At 37.1% G+C, this 27,214-nt stretch overlaps 1 protein-coding gene across 5 annotated transcripts in view; it reads right to left on the reverse strand.

The window, feature by feature from the left end:
- The window catches only part of LRRFIP2 (LRR binding FLII interacting protein 2), a 101,420-nt gene that overhangs the window by 10,338 nt on the left and 63,868 nt on the right, over nt 1-27,214 (reverse strand). For 2 of the 5 annotated variants that reach the window (XM_081106479.1, XM_081106478.1), the window contains 5 exons: nt 20,977-21,021; nt 19,480-19,596; nt 12,877-13,047; nt 10,373-10,465; nt 1,559-1,691 (listed from right to left, as the gene is read on the reverse strand). In XM_081106479.1, the coding sequence (XP_080962605.1) occupies nt 1,559-1,691; nt 10,373-10,465; nt 12,877-13,047; nt 19,480-19,596; nt 20,977-21,021 (559 nt within the window). Of the gene's footprint in view, nt 1-1,558; nt 1,692-1,960; nt 2,063-7,536; nt 7,630-10,372; nt 10,466-12,876; nt 13,048-18,251; nt 18,324-19,479; nt 19,597-20,976; nt 21,022-27,214 lie in introns of all 5 variants that reach the window. The other 3 variants (XM_081106475.1, XM_081106476.1, XM_081106477.1) reach the window with 3 other exon arrangements.

Raw genomic sequence — 27,214 nt, forward strand, 5'->3', positions numbered from 1 at the left:
ATGATGTAGTATATGAACAATTAAAAATAATTCTACAAATTATGAAAGAGCAAATGTTACCTGATAAACAATTTACAGCTCTGACTATCAAGACATGAAGGCTTGATGGTGTTAAGGAAAAATACTTCATTATTCAACACATATTTCCACACAACTGATATTTATCAGGGCACTAAATACACGTGCTCCCTAGAGCAGTGATTTTCCACTTCAAGACAAACTGAAGTACAAAGATCATTTCCTTGTTTCAAAACTTTGCAAGCTCTCCCTAGTAGACAACTCAAATGCTAAGAGTGCTCCCACAAGCTTAATTAAGCCCTTAGCAGGAAAAAACAAAATATGGGATAGAAGACAGGGGTCAAGAGTGGGACTGAGAAGAGAAGCTGGAACAAAAAAAACAAAAACAAAAACAAAAACAGAGGAACACAATGCTGGAAGAAGCAAAGGCCCACAACAGCAAGTGGGGGGAGGATGGGCCCAGCTCTAAAATGCAGGCCATCAGGGGCTTATCAGGCTCTGTAGCAGGATCACTGGGGCTGCTCCTGGCCTGGAGGGAAGAGCACATATATTACTACAGGCCCCTTGGGCTGAGGGGATACCCACAGATGAATAAAAGCAGCAGCTGACACCTAGCCAGCACCTCCTACAACCAATCAGGATCCCAGCTAACTGTGTTCGGTTTCTTCAGCACCTTCCAAACAAGCAGAGGAAACGCTCTGGATCATACCCTCAGTCCATTCTCTAGAGCAGCTCTCTCTCCTAGCATCTTCTGATTCATCAAAGTGCCCTACAATCACATTTCTGAAAGTCTGTACATTCGAGACTGTGCTCACTAATTTTAGAAGAGTTTTTTTACTTCCCCCACTCTTATAGCCCACTTTTCTAGGTAACCTACACATCTATGAAAACATGAAAAAGAGATCATTTTTTAAATAAGTAAAAGGAGGCTGATGATACAGTATCTATCTGGGTCATTTCTTCCTGTAGAGCAGGATTCTTAGTGGAGATAATTGGTAGCATCTGTGTGGTTTCCTGAGCGAGGTGTCACTAGATTCTCAAAGGGTTAAATTGAAGAGGCTTGGACTTTAAGAGGCTCAGAATCCCTGCTCTAGAAATAACACTGTTATCTGCCTTCTTGGTCATCTGTTTCTTGCCTTAAGAAATGAGGCGGCAAGAGTTGCAAGAGCCCTGGGATAAGCAGAACACAGAACCAGATGCTCCAGGAAGAAAATACACTTGGAAAGTCGCCTACCGGCCCACTGGTTCCCTGGGACCAGAAGGTTTATATTTAATTGAAAAAGCAATGCGCTACCTCTAAGTGAAAAAGCAATGTGTGTATACCCACAGTGCTTCCAGCTGGGGGACTTCAATGACCAAATGCTGGTCTCCCACGGTCAAGGATGTCTGAAAATAATGTGCCCAGATTTCTTCCCATTAAGGATCTAGATAAGGCTCAGACAGTCTTTGTGTAGTTTATGTTTTCCAAAATGGGAATTAACAAGCTGGAAGTCTAACAGTGTCACCTTAACCCAAGTCAAGGTAGCAACCAGTGTCTTACCTAGAGGACCCTCTCCTGCGGACTCCAAGACCTGAGCAGCTTCCTGAGACACCACAGTGATGGCTCCAACCACTGGTTCGTGATTGACATCACCATTGGGAGTGCCGTCGGGGATTATAACTAAGCCATGTTTCTGTGGGGAAGAAAAAACCCAGCATCAAAGGATGGCCCACACGGAGGGGGCATGCTCTGTGAGGTGACTGACAACAGGTTGCCACAGGTAAAACCGGGTAGAGCTAGTTACATGGAATACAGCTCTGTAGAAGAAATGACTTAAGCCTACCAAATATGGACTGAAGAACGATCACTGTGGTTTGTACTCATGCCAGGAAAGATGACAGAATGAAAGGAAGGAAGAAGAAAGCGCTGAGGGACATGAGCTGCAGGCTGATGCTAACATACCTCTCCTGTCTTCACCGTCTCCTTCAGGTCAGCCAGCTCCTCTCTGAGCGTATCTCGCTCATTCCTAAGGCAGGCAATGTATTCCTTCTGCTTCTCTAGGGCCTGGTTTTAGACAGGGTAGCGAGGGACAGAATGGCACAGAAAAAAAGCAAGTGAAAGGGAGCAGCAGAGAAGTACCCAAATCAAATAAAGATAAAGGCATAAAAGACAAGGCAACATTAGGAGCTTGGAAACAGCAGTGAGAGATGGGAGGAAATATAAAGTTAGATGGATATATATCTCCAGAAGGGAGTTTTAATAGCAACTGGTTAATCATGCATAAATTCGACAAAACATGCTTATCACATCAGGCAAGAAAACGAATCTTTCTTTTCCAGTTCATGAACAAACAGGAAACGGAAAGCGAAGGCAGCAGTAACAGTGAAATAAAGTTGACCTTACTGATCTCCTAGTACATTTTCATTTGGCAAACCAATCAAACAAAACCCCCAGATTTCAACTAAAAGAGTTTATTCAAGAATATACTTGATTTAAAAAAAAATTCTGGAAGAAAAATGACCAGTATGCACAAGGTATTTTAATTAAATGTAGGCTGCAGTGATTTTTCTCCAAGTAGTGTGGCAAAATATTCCTCAAATACCACTTAATTAAAAATGGCTAATCTCCAAAGGGATTCTTGAGAACCTACTTTGTTAATTTAATTAAATACAATTAAGAGTAATTTGGTTTTCTCATATACCTTCAAAATGTGATAAACAAAAATAACACACTAACAAAATAAATACAGCCCACCTACAGAGGGTAGCAAATATGGGTTTAGGAACCTGGCTTTTGAGTCTTGGCACATACTAACTTATCTTTGCCTCAGTTTCCTCATCTGAAAAAGGGGCAGGGGTAACCTCAGCTCCCATGGGGTGGGCACAGGCTTCAAGAGGCCTCGGTGTAAAGCCCCGCCTGCCATGCATGAGACGGGAGGGCTCAGGGGAGCCAGCTGCTGTTTCCATTTGCATTGTCCTGCCACTGCCTGAATCTCACGGCTGTCAGAACTGAGGACAGTGCAGAAGCAGGAACACACTTTGATCCTCGGGCCTCAAAACATACCCACGTTAGGCAGTCTGTTCAGGGGCCTGACAGCTGGGCTATTTGAAAAAGCCTTTCTCCATCCATTCGCTCATATATTTAACATTTTCTGCCAGCATTCCCATTCATCTGAGTAAACTACAACAGGCCACTTTCTTTTTAGTTTATTGGGTTTAGAAGTGGTCAACTGCTTAGTGACTGGTTACTCAAGAGTTGGACAATCTTTAAAGACATTATAATCCTATTCTGCAACCAAACTGGGAGTAAGTAAGGGATAAAAGCAACTACGATTTACACAGCCCAAACTACAATTTGCATAACTCCAACTATACAGACAGTGTTATCTACACATATAAATAAGTATATCTATATAATTTCCCCCTTACATACCCTGTATTTTGTCTTATGCCCATTTCACAAATCAGAAAATTGAGGCTCAGAGAAGTTGTATTTTTTTGCTCAATGTCACAGTAAGTGGCAAAGCTAGAAAATGAATCCAGTTCTTTCTGGTTCTGAAGCTCTTGCATACTTTTTCTGTATGGCAGCACCATGAAGGCCACAATTCTGTTTCCTTGCTGTCGTCCAGATGCTGCTGGAAAAGTGGTCCACAGGGCAAGTCCTACTCCTCACTCAAACTGCAACATCAAAATCTAACTTCCTTTCAACAATTCACACTGTATGACATGTCTGGAGTCTGCCTGTGAATTAATAATGATTTTCTAAAATCATAAGGCATTAATATTAACACTCCACTACATTAATACCAAACGTGACAGCAAAGCACAGGCAATACTCTACCCTTGTTGACAGCTGCTGTTCTGTCTGCTGGGTTAGACAGTTGTGGTTATGGGTGTCTGCGTGCACAGTTAGGCTGTGCATCAGCACATGTACTGAGTTAGTGATCACTATCACAACATGCTCTATATAAACACCACCACCAAACAGAAATGATCTCTTAGGAACAGACCAATTTGAAACTAGGAATTCTAGCAAATGCTCGAATATGCCCTTTGCACCTCTTCCACATCTTACAGCAGCGAATTTTATCTTTACTTTTGGACTTTTTAATTTTGTCTTCCCATAATTATGGATGGGAAAATAAAATACATCCTGTAAGTGCTCCCATTTCACCACAAAGTTTCAAGAGGACTGAAATACCGTATAATTAGACCACATGTATTCATGCTGGATCTGAAATCCTCTGTATTACCTGACCATCTAACCACTACCCTTGTGTCTGCATTCAATAATAGTTCCTACAGTGCTTTTTTTTAGGGTAAAAAGTACATGCTTGTGACAATCTAAATAATTCTTTATACCTGACCTAACCTCAAATTCTAGTGTCAAGAAGCCTTAAAGATATGTATAACAGGCTGAATTTTGGGCAACCGGTTAACTCTCCATATAATTGCACAGGGTAGTCAGAATGGGAGTGAGTCTTATATTGGGATATATGGATATATAAGTACTTTATATATATATATTGGACATGGCCACCTGGTGCTTGGAACAGCCTTGGGGATAAAGACATGAGCACTAGGGTCAGTGAGGAACTAAAGAAAACTGAACTTTAACAAGAGAATAATGGTCATGCTCTTCATAAAGTTACTAAATCTTGAAAATGAAGCGAGAGATGAGTGATACATTAGGTAGTCATTGGCCATGTTGAAAATGTTGTAAGTCAAGGGAGGACCACATCACACGTATTAGGATGGCTACTATCAACAAAACAGGAAACATGTTGGTAAGGATGTAGAGAAACTGGGACACTTGTGCAGAGTTGATGGCAATGTTGGTGCAGCTGCCATGGAAAACAATATGGCAGTTCCTCAAAAAATTAAACCTGGAATTGCCATTTAAGCATCAATTCCACTCATGGGTACATACCCAAAAGAGATAAAAGACGGGTCACAAAAAGATATTTACAAACTCATGTTCACAGCAGCATTATTCAAAACAGTCAAAAGGTAAAAAGCAAACCAAGTGCCTATCAACAGATGATAGGATAAACAAAATGTGGTAGATACACACAATGGAATATTATTATCTTAAAAAGGGACATCTGACACATGCTACAATATGATGAACCTTTAGGACATATGCTAAGTGAAATAAGTCAGTTACAAAAAGACAAATACTAATGATTCCACTCATATGAGCTGCCTTGAGTCAGTCTTAGAGACAGAAAGTAGAATGGGAATTGGGAGGGGGTGGGGAGCGGAGGAGATTGGGAGTTGTAAATAAGATGAAAAGAGTTCTGTAGATAGATGGTGGCTATGGAAGCACGGCAATGTGAATGTACTTAATACCACAACTAACTCTACACTTAAAAGTAGTAAATTTTATGTTATTTGTACTTTATCACAGTTTTTTTTTTTTTAAATGACAAACTACTGACACATGCAACAATTTGGATGAATCTCAAGGGAATTATGCTGAGTGAAAGAAGGTAATCCCAAAAAGTTATATACTGTATAATTCCATTTATATAACATTCTTAAATGGCGAAATTATAGAAAAGGAGAACAGATTAGTGGTTGCCAGGGCTTGGGACAGAGTAGGGGAGATAGTAGATATGGCTATAAAAGGGCAACAGGAGGGAGCCTTGTAACAGTGATGAAAATGTTCTGTATCTTGACTATTTCAAAGTCAATATGCTGGATGTGGTACTGTACTATTGTTTTGCAAGATGTTGCATTTGGGGAAAACTAGGTAAAGTACATACAAGATCTCTTTGTATATTTTTTACAATTGCATATGAATCTACAATTATCTCAAAAATGTTTTAAAAGTTAATTTTTTTAAATCCAAAGAAACACATTATTATATACCACATAGAAGGAAGATACCCCGTATTTAATAATGCCAAGAAAATTAAAAAGTCAAATAATTTATATCTTAACCATCAGCTCAGCTTTTTGGTAAGAAAAAAATTGTTTTATTTTAAAGAGCTATTTTATTGGACTGAGAGTTTTGGAATTTTTCCTTGGCCAGACCAAAATAATCAGTTTAAAATACTGAGATAATTATGCAAAATAGGAACCACAGGCTTGCCAATAGGTGCTAAAGAAAATTATGTAAGGTCCTAAAAAAAACCCCATTCTAGACAGGGACCAGATTTTAAACTTTTAAATTATGTACTTTGTGCTATACATTTTTCACATCTCATTTTAAATTTCCCAAGTAAAAATTTAAATAAAATCAGTAGCGTACAATTTTAAAACTGTTAACAGAGTTGTTAATTTATACTCCAGAAGGCTCTTCTAGTTTTGGGTAGAATTTTAGAAACGTGGTATAAGTATTAGAAACTCTAAAAGGTAGCTTTATTTCTTTAAAGCAGCATTTTTCAACCTGTGGGTCGCGACCCCTTTGGGGGTTGAATGACCCTTTCACAGGGGTCGCCTAAGACCATCGGAACACACATATATAATCACATTGTTTCTGTGATTAATCACTATGCTTTAATTATGTTCAATTTGTAACAATGAAATTGGGGGTCACCACAACATGAGGAACTGTATTAAAGGGTCACAGCATTAGGAAGGTTGAGAACCACTGCTTTAAAGCTTTTGGTCTACCAAACTCTTCAGAAGTCATTCTGTTTCCCAGGTGCTCATTAATGCCAGGATAGGGTGACTGGAAGTGTGAAAAGAACTGGATACTAAACAGACCGCCCCTAACAATGGAGGGTGTGATCCACAGGGTTATATCTGTCACAAGTGCTCTTGGGGATCTTTGCTACCTTTCCTTAACCCACCTAACCTGTCCCCCCCACCCCCCCACCACAGCCCTTCCCTGAGAAGGTAAGCCTCTGGCCACTATGGCTATGTGGTCCCCCAATTGCGGTACAGATAGCTCGTGCCATGAGATGGGGCTGCCAGTCAAAGGGCACACGGGATGAGCTGGTGGAAATCTTTTCAGCCTAAAGGGCTTAGCAAAAAAGCACTGAAGACTTTTTCCTTATCTGGGCCCCTGCTTTGGGGAGTTATGAGGTTATAATTAGAGATGATGTCATAATTTGGCAGCTCTAGCAAATCTGACATTCTTATCCACTCCTGTAATTAAACTGATTTAATCTCTTCCTATTTTACTTACCAAGGATTTATGGAATGCTAATAACCTTTCCCCCAGCCCCACTCCTATTCCTCTTGCTCCTTATCCGAATTCTTGCAATGTCAGGATATAAAGCTACCCACAGAGTTTGAATTAAATGCCTGTGGCTGCTTCTGGATAAGAATCCTGAGGAAATAAAGAACAACTTCCTTAGAAAGTTCCTCCTCGTAGGTTTCACAAGCCCAGAGGCAGCGAGAAAGTAGAGTTCTTTCCATGCATGCTATCAGGTTTTCCTCTAGAAGTTTGTCATCTGCTTATATTTCACACTGACTAAATGCTTAAAAAGAGTCAAAAGGACAGATCTTTTGGAATCTCTAAGGTAAATTATATTGGTCTATTCCTCGTCGATGAGCTTGGGAGCAAAGCCCAATTTCACTTCATACCCTAATGCTTTTATCTTTCCAAAGAAGTGTCTCCTGGAGCTCAAACACCTCTTTTGTCACGGTGTCTACTTTCTGCTGCAGACGCTGATTCTCCTGCAGAGGAAGAGGGAAGAGAAGTAATGACAGAGTAGAAAGAAACAAGGGAGGGGGTGGAGGAGGAAAACAGAACAAACAGAAAGCTGGCTCAACAAAGGGAAAGGGAAGGTCTGCGAGGAACAGGAGAAGCAGGAGCCGCTTGCTGAAAGGAAGGATGACACCCGTCGTGGAGACAGGCCTCTCGGTGGCTCACCGCTGTAACAGTAAGGAAGGGGGCTGGGAATAAGCGTTCCAACCACAGCGATGTGGCAGCAAGCCAGCTACGGCTTGTGCCTCCAGCTCCGCATGTGGACTCTTCCTGAGAACTGCCTTTTCCAAACATGGAAAACTTACATTTCTAAAGAGGGAAATTCAGATTTGCTTATGATCCTTATCATAAAGAACAACCAGCAGTTTTAAATTTTATTTTCTTAAGCAAAACTAAAAAAAATACAAGAGAGACATATCTCAGCTTCGTCATTTTGAATTTTTGTTAGAATCTATGCTAGAAAGATTATCATGCGTTATAAATGAATACATCAATGTTTAGAAAAACTAGAAATCAGTATTTAGTAATTCTTAAACAACTCTTCTGTTTAGGCAATGATGCTCAATTAGCCTTTTATGTTTAACAGGTTTTCTTTTATGCATTATTGGTAAATTATGATCTCTTACTTTCCTTAGTCACACATTTCTTATTTATTTTACCATGCGATTCTGCAGACCAAAAAGCATTGTTTTGTCATACTCAAGATTTTTCAGTTATACATAAACATGGTTAGTAATATCTAAGAGATGTTAATTCTAAAAATAAGAAACACCTAAAACTAATTTAATATTTTTAAAGTTTGTATACCCAGCACCCTGAGTTTTTAAAGAAACAACAATGAAAAATTATAGAAATCATGCATTACAATTCCTCTTGAATGCCATCATCAAATTAAAAACTAGAATACTTAACTATTTCTAAGCTACTGAATTTGAGAAGCAGTGTTATTACTATTTTTAAATCATAAAAGGGGAAAAGTATATATCTTAATTTAGAAACAGAAGTAACAAGTGGCTGGCACAACGACACACAAAAATACAAAAGGACAAAAAGGGAGAGGATTCACATTTTCAAAAATACCAGCAGGAAATAGAATTTGGATAACATACTTCTTGCCATATATGGAAAAACTAAGACAACTAATTTCCATGTAATTTTATATTTTTAAAAGTTATCTGTGTCTGCATTTAGGATAGTCAAATTTTCCTTGCTTTCAGTAGGCTAGTTTCAATTCAATTATTCTCAAAAATGAAGAAAAAGAACACAAACACACAAACAGAAAAATAGTCATTTCTTTTCATCTATTAAATGGTTATTTATTTAAAATAGTTTTATATTGATTTCAGAGAGAGGAAGGGAAAGGGAGAGAGGGATAGAAACATCAATGATGAGAGATAATCGTGATCGGCTACCTCCTGCACACCCTTTACTGGGAATCGAGCCAGCAACCTGGGCAGTGCCCTGACTGGGAATAGGAGAACCATGACCTCCTAGTTCAGTGATGGCGAACCTATGACACGCATGTCAGAGGTGACACGCGAACTCATGTTTTTGGTTGATTTTTCTTTGTTAAATGGCATTTAAATATATAAAATAAATGTCAAAAATATAAATCTTTGTTTTACTATCATTGCAAATATCAAAAAATTTCTGTATGTGCCACGGCACCAGAGTTAAATTAGGGTTTTTCAAAATGCTGACCCACTGAGCTCAAAAGGTTCGCCATCACTGTCCTAGTTCATGGGTCAATGCTCAACAATTGTGCCACACCAGCCGGGCATAAATGTTGTTGTTTTTTTAAGTCATGTACAGGGAGAGAGATTAAGTGAGGCAGGTACCTAGGTGAAGGAGGGAAAGGGGGTGGGAGGTGGGTGTGGGTGGAAGTGAAGGTGTCTGAGTGCTCTGGGATGTGGATGAGTGAGTGTGGTAAGTGAGGCATCTCCTAGAGATCATTAAGAGATGGCCTTCCTGCTATCATTCACATGTCATCAATACTAAGTTAACATTAGAGCTCTTTGGTAAACACACTAAGATTAATGGGCAGGATCCCTTACCAAGTTACAAAAAACGACAAACTCAAAAGGAAAAACCGCAATTAGAGAAAAACAGAAATGGCATGTGAGGTAATAGACACAGAAGGATGATAAATGCTTTCAAAGATCTTTTAGTGGACCACACTGCTTCCCATTCCTAAAAGAGTTGCCAACACTGATGCTCAGAGTCCCTCCACCAGGAGAAAGTTGAACTCAGCACTGTCCAGCCTTTGCCTTTTTGTATATAAGGTGCCTCCACAATTTTTTATTTTCATTTAGCCACCTCAGAAATGCATCTACCTCAGTGAGGATCAAGCTTCTTATTCCCCCAGAATCATGTTCCAAAAGACAGCATTCACTACATTCCAAAGAATGATGTACTCTGTAATCTTTCCTTTGCCCATTTCCTAAGATGTCTGTAGGAAAGAATGTGCTTAGGAATAAAAGACAATTACAAAAGCTTCTATTATTAAAAGGGGGACTGTTTATAAGGTTCATAGTATTAATTGTTTAAGCCTTTATGTTTCACGTTTGTAAAATTGTAGGGTACAGCCAAATATGAATAGACAAGTAGTAAACTCTTTGTAGTATTTTAACTCCTTTCCCTCCCAATGCATACCCCTCATCCCATTCAATGCATTTTTTCAAAATTAAATATTTCCTCAGTTCATGTACGTACCTCAATAAGCTCATCTCTTTGTCGAAGGCCTTCTTTAAGTTCATCCATTTTATGCTGCAGCACACTACACATATGTTTCTGCCTTTCTAGCTCCTGTTATTAAGCAAAAGATACAGTTTACACAGATAATGGCACACAACAAACCTGAACATCTACAATATAACAACATAGAGGCTAAGCTTGACCTCCAGAAACACCCCTGAACTGCCGGTGCAGACGAACCTTGCTTGAGAGCATTATGCTAGAGAAATAAGTCAGTCATGAAAAGACAAATATATGAGTCTACTTATATGAGGTATCTAGAGTAATACAACTCATAGAGACAGAAAGGAGAATGGTGGTTGCCAGGAACTGGGGGGAGGAGAAAATGGGGAGATATTTACTAAGTACAAGGTTTCAGTGTTACAAGATGAAAAAGTTTTGGACATCTGTTTTACAACAATGTGAATATACTTAACAGTCCAGAACTGTACACTCCAAAATGGTTAAGGTGGTAAATTTTGTTATATGTTTTTTTTTTACCACAATGAAAAGTAAAAATAATTTAAAAATAAAAAGTAAAAAAGCAATTTCTAAATATTGAAATAAAATGCAGGGAACTATATAACCAGTTAGCAATACAAGCAGAGGGACAGAAACTATTTCAAGTAACTTTTAAAAACAATAGTTGGACTATGCGTAGCCTAGCAGTCAAATAACAACCAAACAGAACAAAACGAAAACATAACTATTTTAAGTAATTATATTGTTGGTGGTAACGTTGGTATTGCTATTCTGGGTACTGTGGGATAATGCAATGAGCATAGAATATAACGTAATTACTATCATCCTCAGTGACTTTAAGAACTGAAAGTGGTAGTGTGGGGAAAAAAGAGATGTACATATATATAGGGAAGACTTTAAGTAAAAACCCTAGAGTCCTGAACATGAACTAGAACCATAAGCATATACTCATATTTTGACTTTAAAAACTTTTGTTTTTTAATTATTTTTAAAACTATCCTACATACATGTTCACCTGATGCTAAAAAAGCTTATAAAACAGTGACGAACTTGGTGGCAAGTGCAACCCTAGCAACCATAGTAAGCTATATTGTTAAAATGTGCAGAGGGAAAATTTAATTTCACTAAAAGAGAAGTATGGACAAACAGCTGATTCCAGATCTGTACAGGAAATGTACCAGGTGAGCCTGGAACACCTTCTGTGCTAGATAGCAAAGAAGCTATCAAAAATAGACTCTTGAGCCCTAGCTGGTTTGGCTCAGTGGATAGAGCGTCAGCCTGCAGACTGAAGGGTCCGGGTTCAATTCCAGTCAAAGGAACATGCCCGGCGGTAAGGGCCTGAGGTGGGAGGCAGGAGGCGGTGGGGGGAGGGGTGCGGCGGACTGAAGAGGGTTGATGAGGGGCAAAGGGATATATGTAATATTTTCAACAATAAAAACATTTTTTTTAAATAGACTCTTGTCAAAACTTGGGAATCAACCTGAAGAGGTTCACATTAGTTAAAGGTTGGACAATTTGAAAATCAGAATCTATATATATAAAAACCCAATATGCAAAGTGTCCCCTCGTGAGTTTGACCAACTGGGAGTTCGATCGCTCACTATGAGGCGTGCTGACCACCAGGGGCAGTGCAGAATGAAGGAAGGCCCCAGCCGGAGGCCTGCAGCTGGGGAAGGGAAGCCCAGGCTGGCAACCAGCAGCCACTAGGGACCCTACCCATGCACTAATTTCATGCACTGAGTCTCTAGTAAAATCTATAATTGATTAAAATCATCAAATGTTTGAATACTTGACTTCATAGGTATGACTATAAAAGAATGCTAAACAACCAATTCCTTATTTTGAAAACTCATAAAGTAAAAGAATCAAGTCTTCATCTTGCCCTTCCTATTAAACTGTCTCACCTGATTAGTAAGAGATGAGGGGACATTTCTCTTTAAAGATGGAGTTACACTTTAATTTTCCTCTGCAATTTTAAGAACATCGTTTATAGAGCTCTAACGAAAACCTGTCGATTTCTGACCCATGTCTCCACAATGCCGTTTCTAAATTACTGATTAAAAATTCTCTCCAATCATTTAGAGAACAGATTTTCTTAAAAAATGGGGGAGGGGAGAAGAAAAAGAAGAAACTGAACCATTGCATTGCAAGTCTTTGAAGCTTTGTGGAGTTCTAGCCAGTCAAAACAGGAAGAAATAAGTAATTAACTATAACTGTCCCAATTAAGAGATAGAAAATAAAGATAAAATTTGAGTTCTATTCTATTTTCAGAAACTAAAGAAGGTTACAAGCTTCTCTTTAATAAAATAAATCTTATAAAAATTTAAAAAGAAAAATATTTAGGACCTGTTATGTTCTGTCAATTTCCTTGGACCAATTGGTTTGACTGAAACATCATTCCCAGGTATGCTACATTTTTTCCATTAAGCCCAGCATTTTTTAAATGGCAGATTTTAATTTTCGGATCCAAGAGAAAGGTGTAATACAAGATGAGCAGTTACCTTTGATTTTTCTTCATTTTCTCTATAAAATTCTGCCATCTGTTCCTCTTGTTCTTCAATAACATCCTTGAGGGTATCTACCTGGTAGATCAAATTGTTCTTCTCATTGTCTAACTGTGCATTAGAAACCATGGCTTTCTTGTATTTTTCTTCCACTTCAGACAAAGACTCCTAAAAAAAAGTCCAAGTCATCAGCCTGATACCTAAAACACCATGTTCACATACATATACGATATAGAATATATAACAGGAAAAGATAGCACTGGCACAAACACATGAAGATGCACTTTTGCAAAATACAAGCAGTTTGGGGAACTCCTTGTTTAGTAACATGCACATACAACAGGAGGATGATAAGCCAAAAAGGCCAATGTAAGAACTTTATATGCCCTCTGCTATCCAAGGCAAGAAAATCAAGCAGCAATGTCGCCTCTGAAAGATGAAAAGATGTGTAGACAACTTGTATTTGTCAGAGTAACAAAATGAAGAATCACCAAGGTTTTCAGAAATGTTACTCTTACAGTTTTAACAACAAGCTATTTGGTATTCAGAATGCAATGATATAATAGAATACAGCCTCACTTTATACAAGTTAACTTCGTACTCATTTGAATTTTGCTACTTCCTGGACATTTGTTTTCAGTACTTTCCTGGACTGCATAATGATGCTAATGTAAATGTATAAACATTTATTTCTAGCAATTATTCAACTTTTAGTCATATCAAAATAAGTAAACAATAAAAAAATGATTACTGCCAAAACCGGTTTGGCTCAGTGGATAGAGCATCGGCCTGTGGACTGAAGGGTCCCAGGTTCGATTCCGGTCAAGGGCATGTACCTGGGTTGCGGGCACATCCCCAGTAGGAGATGTGCAGTAGGCAGCTGATCGATGTTTCTCTCTCATCGATGTTTCTAACTCTCTATCTCTCTCCCTTCCTCTCTGTAAAAAAATCAATAAAATATATTTTTTAAAAAAAAGATTACTAATAAAAGAGCTACCACACTCTGGCCGGCCGGTATGGCTCAGTTGGTTGGAGCATCATCCAAGGTGGTACGTTCAATTCCCGGTCAGGGCACATACCCAGCTTTTGGGTTTGCTCCCTGATTGGGGCATGTCTGGGGGCAACCAATAATGTTATCTCTCTCTCTCTCTCTCTCTCTCTCTCTAAAATCAATAAAAAAAGTTTTTTAAAAAGAACTACCAGAAAGTGCCTGAAATTTTATATTCTAAGTTTTCTGCGTAAAATAGCTTATAAGTCTGTTTTTTAATGACTATGTCTAAGTTACTAATGCCTAGTAACTTTTCAAAGTTAAAAAGAAAAAAATATTTCACATAGAAAAAGTCATCACTATTGGAAATAAGTAACTAGTGCAAATGTATATCAAATCAAGATCAATGCTATGGAAATGAGAGTCCAGAACACTTATATTTATGATCAACTGATTTTTGACAAGAGTACTAAGACAACTTGATGGAAAAAAGAATAATGTTTTCAACAAATGGTTTTGGGACAATTGAATATCCACAAGCAAAAGAATGAAGCTGGACTGCTATCTCATATCATATACAAAAATAAACTCAAAATGAATGAAAGACCTAAATGTAAGAGCTAAAACTATAAAACTCTTAAAAGAAAACATAGCCGTAAATATTCATAAACCTGGAGTAGGCAATATTTTCTTAGACACGACAACAAAAGCATTATCAATAAAAGAAAAAATAGAACATAAAAAATTTTAAATGTTTGTGCTACAAACAATACCATTAAGAAAGTAAAAAAACAACCCATAGAATGGGAGGAAATATTTATAAATCTTGTCTGATAAAGGACTTGTATCCAGACTATATAAAGGATTCTTACAGGTCAATATTAAAAAAGACACATAATTCAATTTAAAAATGGGCAAAGATTTGAATAGATATTTCTCTAAATGTACAATAAGCACATGAAAACATGCTCAACATCATTAGTAATTAGAGAAATACACATCAAAACCACTTCAGAGCTACCGGGATGGCTATAACCTACATGGCTATAACAAACAAAAACAAAACAAAGCAAAACCAAAACCAAGTATCAGTGAGGATATGGAAAAACTAGAACCCTCATACATTGCTGGTGAGAACGTGCAGCTACTTTGGAAAATAGTTTGGCAGATTCTCCAAATGGTAAATACAGAATTATCATATGACCCAGCAACTCTATTCCTAGGATTCTACCCAGGAGAAATGAGAAGATATGTGTATATAAAAACGTGTACACAAAAATATTCAAAGCAGCATTATTCAAAATAGCCAAAAATTGGAAACAACCCAAATGTACATCAATTGACAGATAAACAAAATGTGGTAAATCCAATAATGAAATATTACCCACACACATTAAAAAAAAATAAAAAAATACACACAGACACCACAGATACATGTTACAACATGGATGAATCTTGAAAATATTAAGCTAAATGAAAAGTCAATCACAAAAGACAACATATGGTATAATTCCATTTATATGAAATGTCAGAATAGGCAAGTCCACAGAGACAGAAAGTAGATTAGTGACTACCCAGGGCTGAGTGTGTGAGTGGGAAATAAGAAGTGGGAAATGACTGATAGAGGTTTCTTTTTGGGAAAATAAAAATGTTCTAAAATTGGGTTGTAGTGATAGTTATATTACTCTGCGGCTCTGCCAAAAAACATTGAATTGTGTACACTGTCAATGAGTAAATTTTATGGTATGGAATTATATCTCAGTAAAGATACACACACACTTAATGAAGTTCAATAAACTAGGATTGTATTAACAGGCAACATTTATTCTAGAATTGGGAACAAATATAATCCAAATAAAAAATATGCCCTGACCGATATGGCTCAGTGGATAGAGCGTCGGCCTGTGGACTGAAGGGTCCCAGGTTCGATCCCGGTCAAGGGCAAGTACCTTGGTTGCCGGCACATCTCCAGGGGGGGGTGTGCAGGAGGCAGCTGATCGATGTTTCTAACTCTCTATCCCTCTCCCTTCCTTTCTGTAAAAAATCAATAAAATATTTTTAAAAAAATATAAGCAAAGTCAACTGTATAGTAATTTAAATATGGTAATATCTTAATATAATGGAGAGTTTAGTTAGGTTGATTCTGATCCATCTTAAAGGCTAATAGCATCCAAAGTTCTCCTCACAACTCAGTCCATACAAAATGAAGCATAACTGCATGAACACTGGAATCTAAGGTAGTTCAAGCAGCAAATGCAAGATGCAATATATAACACAAGAAATCTGACATAAAACTTATGTAATGTACTCCTTTATTTTTTATTTTTTAAATATTTTTTATTGATTTTTTACAGAGAGGAAGGGAGAGAGATAGAGAGTCAGAAACATCGATGGGAGAGAAACATCGATCAGCCGCCTCCTGCACATCTCCCAGTGGGGATGTGCCCGCAACCCAGGCACATGCCCTTGACCGGAATCGAACCTGGGACCCCTCAGTCCGCAGGCCGACGCTCTATCCACTGAGCCAAACCAGTTTCGGCTGTAATGTACTCCTCCTTTAAACAAGATCACAGACAACTGTTTCAAATGTAAGTATCAAAGTAGCAGTGATTTTGATCTAGCTCACACAGGGATACACATTAAGAATTAGTTTTACTTAAATACACCTAAGGCAGTGATTTTCAAAGTGTAGGTTCTGAAGGAGCAGCAATAGCATTATCTGGGAATTGAATAAAAATGCAAATTTTAACCGCCATCCCAGACACATTAAATAAGAAAATCTGGGAGTAGAGTCCGGCAACCTGTGTTTTAACAAGACTCAGATAATTCTGGGTGAGGGAAAGTGGGCGAAAGCACCCAAAGGCAGACATACTTAAAGAACAAAGTAATGAACAATGACCCAGCATCCTTTTTAATAGGATACAGATACATCACATCCTGTGCTTCAATCAGGTATTTTAAATGATTTTTCTCCCACTTAAAAGTCATTCCAAGATAAATATAACCTGAAGTTCAATAATACACTGACCATAAATTAAGAAAAGTGATCTTATCTGTTTAAAGTCTCAGATAAATTTAATCTGTTCTTTTGTAGCCTTCAAAAAATGCCATACATGGTAGATCTAAGGTAAGAAAAAATGTTTTAAATACAATAAATAAACAAGTAAAGATGCCTGAGTGGCTTGCTTGCTTTCCTGATACATTATATTACACACGAGATTTAACATGAATGTATTTAATGTGCTGGCTTTTTCCCCTTGATCCAAGATATTTCCAAAACCTTGAAAGCAGGGGCAGATTAAATCCTGAAAATTAGAGCAGTAAGACTAACTGAGCACAGTGGAGCTCTATGTTTCCTCATGTTTACTGACAACATCACTTTGCCACACCAGCAGCTTCCAGACTTCCCTCAAGGGCAGTCTCCATAGGACTTCCCTTCCCACGCTTTCTGATCTAAGTCTCACCTATAAGTTCCTTATGAACAATAATCACCTGCATGAAGATTTTGGCTGGTAGCTGGGCTACTTCAAATCACACCAGGGAGGCAGATGAAACCCTGGCCCACTATCCAGAGTCAGCTTTCTGAATGCCCTGCTTATGCTTTTTTAGAGGCCTGCTGTGTTTTCAGTTTTAAACAGGGATATGCATATGTTCAGAGAAACTTAATTTCCTCATATGAGGCTTGAACTTCATAATAAAACATAGGGAAGATAACCAAGTGCCATTTACAACCAAAGTGTCTGCCTCACATGATCACTTGCACTGAAAACTGGCAGCCATCCTTGCTTGGACAAGGTAAGGCCCAATTACACTGATCTCCAAATTCGTTAAGGCACTGAATCTGAGTCATCCTTTCTGACCTATAGGTTAAAAACAACAAAGAAAGAACGCACAGGCTTCATGCTTCAGAGTCCTTCCTCCAGAGGGAATATTTACAACAATGCTCTTAGATCCTTCTTCCCTCTGCCTTTAACAGAATTTGGTGACAGACACAGGCAATACTCTCTCATTTACCTTGGAAGAATTTTAAGGTCAATTCACAGTAAAAAAATAAATAAAAATAAATAAAATAAAAAAATTCTTATAATACTTTTTAGGTGTTTGCCCAATTCAATTTGGTATGGCTAAGACACTATTTTACAAGGTTTAAAAACTGTAAGGTATAATATTATTGAATAGTCCAAAAATCATATACTAAACATTTAAACATAAGCAGAGATTGGAAGTTCGCCTTTCCTATGCATTGCAAGCTAAGCACATGCTTGAAAGACGAACACTGTTAGTGAAGCTATGTGCAGTGGGGTTAATAGAACTCGTGAAGCCACCATTACCAACACTTCTGCGTACAGACAGCATGCTTCGGCTGCAGAATGGGCCCTGATACCTTTAGTTCTTTAAGCCCCTGCATGTATCTCCCTTCTACATCCTGTATCTGGTCCTTAAGGTCATAGATATCCTGCAGGACATAGGAATGAACCGTTGCATAAAACCATCCACAAACATATCTTAAGTCTCAAAGAATTCAGATGAAAATGTGAATTGCAATGGAATATTCCAGAATAAAAGCCAAGAAAATCAGAGTACACAAACGTAAATGCCACTCCCAACCACTACAAAGGGCAAGCAGATCAGGTGACAGCGGGGCTGGAGAATGTATCTAAGGAGTTAAACATTTTGAACCCATGTTGAAACAGCATTAGCAAATGGGGGTATATAGAAAAGAGAAAATTACATAAATTATAACATTTTAACATGAATTTTAGAAATTTATAAATCACTTAAATATTTAGCATAATCTTTAGCTAGAACTAGTAAAATATGTAGTAAATTAATTCTAAGCAGCAAATTTTACTGACTCATGCAGAAGCTTTTTAAAATGTAATAAATGGATATCAACAAAGTTTTCTTTCAATAACTTGGTTACTGATCACAATTAATTTTGGAGAAAGAAAGTAAACAGAGGGAAGTTAAACATAAAACTTTTCAACACAATGTCAAATGAGAGTATCCTAAGGACCCCAAGCATTTGCTCCAAATGTTACCATAATCCTTATAAGGAAAGTGAAGCAGGTTGCATTTTAAATGGAAAATACTGTTTCTCTTAGTCCTGGCCCTGCTATGGATGCTTGATTTAGGTGGGAAATAACTGACTCAGGGCCCTAAATATAATTCTGTAATTATAGGCAGGAACAATTATCCAAGGCCAATATACACAGTTTCTGTATTGTACTTCCTCTGCCCCATTCATTCCCTCCTCAGTGGGTTTGTCTGTCTTTTATTCATTGATTCATTCAACAGACATTTATTGAGGTTCTGATAGGAGCCAATTACAAAAATCTCACTTCAAGGAAATCATTCTCTTGAAGAAATACAAGTAAAGAGCAAGCACAAGCAAAGTCTGAGGCTGGAAAGAGAACAGAAAAATTAAACACTCTCTTTCCTTTCAGATCAAAGTCACATTCTCAAACTGTATTAATAATTTTCTCTTAAAGAACTCATACTCCTTTTCTTTTTACTGCATCACATTAAATGTTAAATAGTTTCAGTATACTAGTATTCTGCAAAGAAGTCAAAAAATTGTTTCTAAAAAGCCACCAAAAATTGTGGTTTACCCGCAATTCACTTAATGAGGTGTCTGGATCTATTAAACTGCTGGTGTCCCCGCTTCCTCGTCTGGATGAGTTTCCACTTAGAGGGGTTGTTGCTGAGGCAGAATTTCGAGATGAAGGCTAGAGAAAAGAAATATGACACTTCTAAGTCTTGCTTCTTTAAAAATGTTTGCTGTAGAAACTAAAAAAGGCAGGGTGGTGAAGGAGATCTAACAGTGTGGACAGAGAAGTTACCAAAGTGCCACCCACAGGCAGTTCAGGTTGGCTTTGGGGAGGGGCACCCAGAGAAGGGCTCAGGCACTATAAGCATAACTCCTGTCACTCAAAACATTTTAAAGGCATCTAGAATTCATAATAACTAAGAAGGAAATAGTTGTGTAAGAGTTGTTTGTTTTCTAAGTTTATCTTTGCTACACTGTGAACAATACTGGGGTGAACACATCAGGTTAATTTTTAGATTTAGAGTTTTGTAATTGGTATGCTAATTAGCAGTCCTCTTATTTATTTCCCTGAAGCTGCTTCTTTAGGATCTTTTCTTTTTGTAATATTTTGTTAGAGTTGGAGATGCTATTTGCAGCTGAGAGCAACAACATCATGCATCACTATGATTTAGACTGCCCTTCCCACAATTAGTTGAAATGGGTGATTACGCTGTTGGATTAAAAAATGGCATAGATCTGTGCTGTCCAAAACAGTAGCCACAAGCCCAGTGTAGCTATTGAGCACCTGAAATGTGATTAGTCCAAGATGAGATTATTTTAAAAGTGCAAAATATATACCAGATTCCAAAGGCTTAGTGCAGAAAAAAAAACAATGTAAAATATCTCAATACATTTTCATATTGATTATGGTGAAAATATTTTTGATATTTGGGATAAATAAAATATATTATTTAAATTAATTTTACCTCTTTCTTTTACTGTTTTAATGTAGCTACTAGAAAATTCAAACTTACACACATGTGGCTTACTTACATTGGTGGCTTGCACTATATTTCAACTGGACAGAACTGGTATATCTTTTTTGGATACAGCATAAAAGTAATCCTAATAATTTCCTTAAGATGACTATCAAAAAATACTTCTGGAAGAAAGTTAGGGACTTTGACACAAAGCAACTCCCAGAAAAAAAAGTTATTTTACTTCAAAGAAATAATTTATCTGAAAGGGGAAAAAAATCTCAGCGAGTGTCAACCACCATTCCTAAAGACACTTCATTTGCAGTGTCTTTGGTCCTTCTTTTCAGGACCAAATTCTAGAGGAATGAAAATCAAAACAACAGCCAAAAGCTTAGGAGGTGACATTCAGGGAAATAAAATGCAGTGTCTTTTCTCTTCCCAGTGCTTCACATGATTCAACCTCAGAGGAATTTGGGGGTCAAGGACAGGAAATAGATGAAGAGAGGAAGAGGAGCTCCATCAGCTCAACTGTAGTAAAATCAAGAATGAAAGTAACTGTAATTGACCTTGAGTTTCATTCCCTTAGGACTTTATATACTCACTCTTGTGTAATTTTCAGCATACTGTTTGTCAGATTTCTCATCCAACTAGAAAAGAACAGAGATAAAAATCAGGGAAGATGCTTAGGCATGTTGATTTTTTTAGGGGGGAAAAAAGAAGTGACCTCATTTGAGTTCTCCAAGTTCAACTGATGTTTGGAACCTAAAAGTAAACATGCTAAAACTGAAATAAAAGTTGAAATATATAAGACAAAATGTCAAGAACTTAAATTCTTACCATAAGGAAGACATTAAGCAAGCAAGCAAGCAAGCTCTTCTTTAGCAAAAGTTTACAACTTTTAAATAGATTTTCTTTTCATGGAATTTGAACACATTAAAGAAAACTATACATAAACTTAAATTTTAGTATTGCAAATGTTAATACAAAAAAATGTGTACACATCCACAGGAAAAGTGTGATACAACCAAAAGCTAAAAACTTTATTATCTAAACATTATTAGGACATAGGACACATAGATAAGACTAGTAAACTTAGCCAAAAAAGTTCCGATTGGACTAAAGCATGTTCAATATATCATCAAAAACAATTTCCCCACGGCATTAAGGATTCAGTTGTTTGTCTTTTTGTTCTATTTTGTTTTGGGGTGGCATTTTTTTTGTTTGTTTTGTGTTGTTTTTTTTGTCATACATACAAACATTTTTTTTTTAAATGAAAGAGCACAACAAAAGAGTATTCAAAATAAGCCTTTCCCCTACTACATCATATCCTGACCTCCAATTCTCAATCCAAGAGCAACCATCTCCCAAGTCTTTAAAAACATTCTAACAATAGTGTCCCAAATACATTCTATATCTTCTTTTTTCTCTTATCAAGTTTCAAAGATTAGGGAAAGTACTTCATTTTTCTTCATAGCATTTATTGCTTCCTGACTGATATTAAATAATTTACTTATGTTTCTCTCTTTGACATAAGCTCTATGTCTGTGTTTTTTTCTGCAATCCTAACACCAAGAATAGCACCTGGCATATAGAACTCAAAATTTGTTGGATGAATGAAAAATTACTCTTACACCATCTATACTTGTAAACTGACCTCTATTTTAACAGTTGTATATGCACTAATATGCTGATAGGTTTTCAGGCTGTTTTAGGGAGACAGTGTTTCAAGAAGTGAGGTACCTCGCCCTAGTCGGTTTGGCTCAGTGGATAGAGCATCGGCCTGTGGACTGCAGGGTCTGGGTTTGATTCTGGTCAAGGGCACATGCCCAGGTTGCGGGCTCAATCCCCAGTAGGGGGCGTGCAGGAGGCAACCAATCAATAATTCTCATCATTGATCTTTCTATGTCTCCCTCTCCCTTCCTCTCTGAAATCAATTAATATATATTAAAGAAGTGAGGTACCTTAAAGGTTTAGTCAAAAACTCTGACTTTACAGCTGAGGAAAGAGAAATTCAGAGGTGAAAGGTTGAACAACTACAAAATGTCAGATCTGAATCCAGATCTGTTTTGTGAATTTTAGTCCAAGTATTCATATTTACTTCTATATACTGTCCCAATTACAACTGGTGTGAAAAAGTCACATAGAGATTTAACTAAATAAAAATATATCCAGACTCCAGCTACCAAACCAACCCTCCCAGCCCAATCTAGAGAAGAGATTTAAAAACTTTCTTTCTTAGTTAATTATTAAAATACAAAACGTCATTATTTCTGGCTCTTTTCAGACCACTTCACTCTAACTTCCTCATATTTTCAAGTTTTTCTGTTCTTTTTCATTACATTATTGCATTCATTTTCTCAGTAAATACCTTTTATTATGAGTACTATATATCAATAATATTAGTACTACCTTAGACTTTGAACTCTTTTTGCTACTTCTTGCTGTAATACTCTAAGAAGAAATTGATTTCAGTTTACGCTGATTTTTTAAAACTACATATGAAATGTTTTATAACAATCAGGCAATGACAGTTTTTATATTGGCATTTTTTGCCATAAAAAAGGAATAATCTTCCATTACATCTATACTAGTAAAATACATTGCCTAATATTTAATATGTTGTTCTTTAGAGTGAAAGAAATACTATACCTAAATAAACTGCCTTATTTTCCTCAGAGAACCTTCCAACCCTCTTCTACTAATGAACTAAGGAGAAAAACAGAGCATTCAGAAACATTTTTCTAGGCTGATTTGAAATCCTGTCTCATATCTCCCCTCTCACAAAAATTGCCCCCAACCCTCCCATTTTTTAATAGTCAACTTGGAATAAACTTACATTTTGGAGGTTGCATCACTGACCTAGTCCATCGCAACATTGATTCTACTGCTTTCACTGTCTTCTGACAGATCCCAATTGTCGCAACATAAACTGGTGATGTGCCAAACCTCAGGGATTGTAAAGCCAGCAAAAAATGCCTAGAGCAGCCATGCCGCAGTCCAGTTATTTTGGCTGCAGTGACTTGGCCAGAGACTCTTCAGTTCTGTGCTCAGCCCTTGTGCTACATTATGTGCTGCACTGCGTTTCAACAACATGCTAGCTGAAACCTGGTATTCTAAAGCCCGGTGCTGTAACAGCCAGGAGAGGAGGTCTACACAGCTGCATTTCCCAAAGAGTATGCCAGATCCTGAAAGGCTTTTTAAAGGAAAAAAAATGTAACTGTGTTTACTGTATTAAAGTATAAAATAGGGAAGGGTTGAAAAAAGGGTACAAATCTTCAGCTATAAGATGAATAAGCTCTGAAGATCTAATGTAAAACATGGCAACTACAGCTGATTTTAAAAATTGTATATAAGTAACATGGAAAAAAAGAATATGCACTCATATGAAAAATGACCGTAGATTAGTGAGAAATCAGAAAACAAAGGCTGTATGCACTATATGATCACAATTCTGTAAAACAAGCAAGTTAAACTGCAATAGTGAAAATTAATGAAAATAATCAAATTGCTAAGAAAAAAAAAACTAAGCAAAGCTTTTATTTTGCCCTAGTAAGGCCTTGAGGACTTGTTCATTAATATTAACTATAGCCGACTAGTCTCAAAAAATTTCAAGTAAACATTATGCCACTGTGCTCTTAAATAATTAAATAGGTAATTTTCCCATCAAGAAAAGGGCACTTTTCTCCTTACTGGTTGTAAATAGAGAGTCAACTAACAGGCTTGTAATATTTCATATTAGTATTAATGTACAAAAAATGAGTGTACATGATGGCAAACTTTATATTGCAATTTTAAAGTTCAAAAGTAATATTTTCTTTTTTTTTTAAATATATTTTATTGATTTTTTACAGAGAGGAAGGGAGAGAGATAGAGAGTCAGAAACATCGATAAGAGAGAAACACCGATCAGCCGCCTCCTGCACATCTCCTACTGGGGATGTGCCCGCAACCCAGGTACATGCCCTTGACCGGAATCGAACCCGGGACCTCTCAGTCCGCAGGCCGACGCTCTATCAACTGAGCCAAACTGGTTTCGGCAAAAGTAATATTTTCTTAAAGAATTTCAAATTATCAAGTAGTAAACAAAGTCTTAAATATCTTTCCCATATTTCAGTGATAAATACTTTTGCCTTATGTATGTCTGGGACATCTGAAAATGCTTTGCTCTTGACATTATATAGATTGTTTCTCTTGAAATCTAAATTCCTTGATGATTTGTTAAAATTAGCACATGTGAGAAATATTTCTTAGAATATTTATCTTGCCCTGGCCAGTGTCTACAGTGGTTAGAGCACTGACCTACACACCAAAGAGCTGCGGGTTCGATTCCTGGTCAAGGACACATACCTGGATTGCAGGTTCCATCCCCATTCCCAGTCAGGGCATGTGCAGGAGGAAAACAATCTCAACCTCTCTCTCTCTCTCTCTCTCTCTCTCTCTCTCTCTCTCTCTCTCCCTCTCTCTCTCCCCCCCCCCTTCCTCTCTCCCTCTCTCCCATTCTCTCTGAAAAGCAATAGAAAAAATATCCTCAGGTTAGTATTAACAAAAAAATAAAAAAGAGTATATATGCTGTTAAATCTTTGAAACTCTGCTTCTTCTTCAAAGATTAAGAGGACCTTTAAACTTTACTTTAACCTATGGCTACTTAGTTTTACAGAAAATTTAAAGTATTTATACTATAGTTTGTTTAATATAATCATTAGATTATAATTCTTTGTTAACTTCTAATTTCCATATACTGACTTGATAATGCTATTCAGAAATTCTGTTTGGGGAAAAAGAAAAAGATCTGATTCTCCAAGTATAAGAGTGAAGGGAACAGGGAAGGTTGGGGGCCGGGGGGTAGGTAAGAGATCAACCGAAGGACTTGTATCCATGCATATAAGCATAACCAATGAACACAAGACACTGGGGGGTAGGGGAGGCCGGGGGAATGTTAAGGGAGAAAAAAAAGGAGACATATGTAATACTCTTTGTAATACTTTAAACAATAAAACAAAATTTTAAAAAAAAAAGAGTGAAGGGAACAATTAATTTAATACTCTCCTGAAAGGAAACAGGCCAAGGATTCCATTCGGAAATGGTTTAATTATTTTTTCCCCAGAAATGGTTTATTATTAATAATCAGTAAAACTGAGATGAGCACATTTACATTCTTTTCCTTTAATCCAGCCTGACCTACAGGACAGAAAGGAACACAGTGTAGAAGACAAGACAAGAGGCTGGAATAACATAATACGGTGTATATCAGGGCCTGGCACTCTTTTAGCGCCTCCTAGCTAGCGGTCATTAACTAGCTGACTATATACATATATCTGATCCACAATGGAGAAGCCAGAAAATACCTTTTAAATTTTTGAACTTATGGTCAACATTTTAAAATCTGGATATTTCACATAAAAATGCCTATTTCCAGCTTATCTTTTTAAAAATTCTGTGTGTGTTGGGAGTGGGAATAAGCTTACCAACATCAAGTCCACTTTTTATTTGTCTACAATGAGATGAACTATAGGATACCCTTTAAAGGAAATATTAGAGACAATTTTTTTTTTTATCTAGAAAGATGACCAGCAAATAGTGTAGGCTTTGCCAAGAGGCAAAATTAAGGATATTATATGTATAGGTTCTTAGATAAACATTTAAAAATATAAAAACCACAATAAATTGAAACTTTTTGAATGAAAACAGCATTTTAGCTGTAGTGATGAAAAATATATATACACATATATACCACTGACTCACAAGCTATAAAATTACAAGAAGCTGACCCGATATGCAACCTGCTCTAGAGAATCTTTTGCTTATGTGATTAGGTATATAGCATGATTTGCTATACATACAAGCCATGTATATTGTGTGTATGTATATCAAGTCATCATATTATACACCTTAAATATGTACAATTTTTATTTTAAAACTTGTAAATAAATCAAAATAACTACCTGGGGAAAGAAAAGTTATATTTAATTAGTAGGGGCAAGGAGAGATTTTTTTAAAATTGTCAACATTTTCACTTCTGTGTAGGCACTAAAATAAATACGAAATACATGTAAGAACTACATGACCACTAATTCAGACATCACAAATTAGAGACTAGTAGAATTAAAAGTTTTTAAGAGATAAAGTAAACACAATCAATTAAATTTGTTTACATCTTGATAAAAACAGGGAAGGTACTACGTGAATCAAAAAAAGGCATTATTTCAGGGGAATCAGAAAAAGGCATTATTTCAGGGGAACCAGGAAAAGGCATTACTTCAGGGGAATCAGAAAAGGGCATTATTTCAGTCTTCTAACTGTGTGCAGAGATTCCTTGATCTGACCCAGGGTGAGATGGGAGTGCTACACAGCCAGGTTTGAGAGCCAACAATGCAGAATACTTACAGACTACACTTAAAATTACTTTCTGTGATTAAAGTCACTCAGAAATAGCTATTTAAATACAATCCGTGATGTTCTGAACATAAATAATCATCTCTCCATTAAAAAACTAACTTTCCTGTGAAGAAACACTGCCTCTCCTCTGCTTCAAAGTGTTTGACAATCAGGAGCGTGCTGGTCCAAGGGCAAAGCAACACTAAAGCAGCAACAGGGGTAATAGGCTGTTAGATAAACCAGGCAAGTGGAGAGCTGCTGGGGGGGGGGGGGGTCCTTCATTAAGACAAGTGCCCCACATCTGGGGCACTTGTCTTTCCTAAAGTCAGTCCATGATGAATGTGAAAGCAGTGGATAGGCATTTCTTCACAGCAATGCTATAAACCAAATGTTTAAGATCTATTCAGATTCTTCCCAATTACTATAAATTAGTGACACTTTACTAAGTAGTATATTTTATTGTTCA

The sequence above is a fragment of the Myotis nattereri genome (assembly GCF_964212035.1).
Source record: "Myotis nattereri genome assembly, chromosome: 14".
NCBI lineage: Eukaryota > Metazoa > Chordata > Mammalia > Chiroptera > Vespertilionidae > Myotis > Myotis nattereri.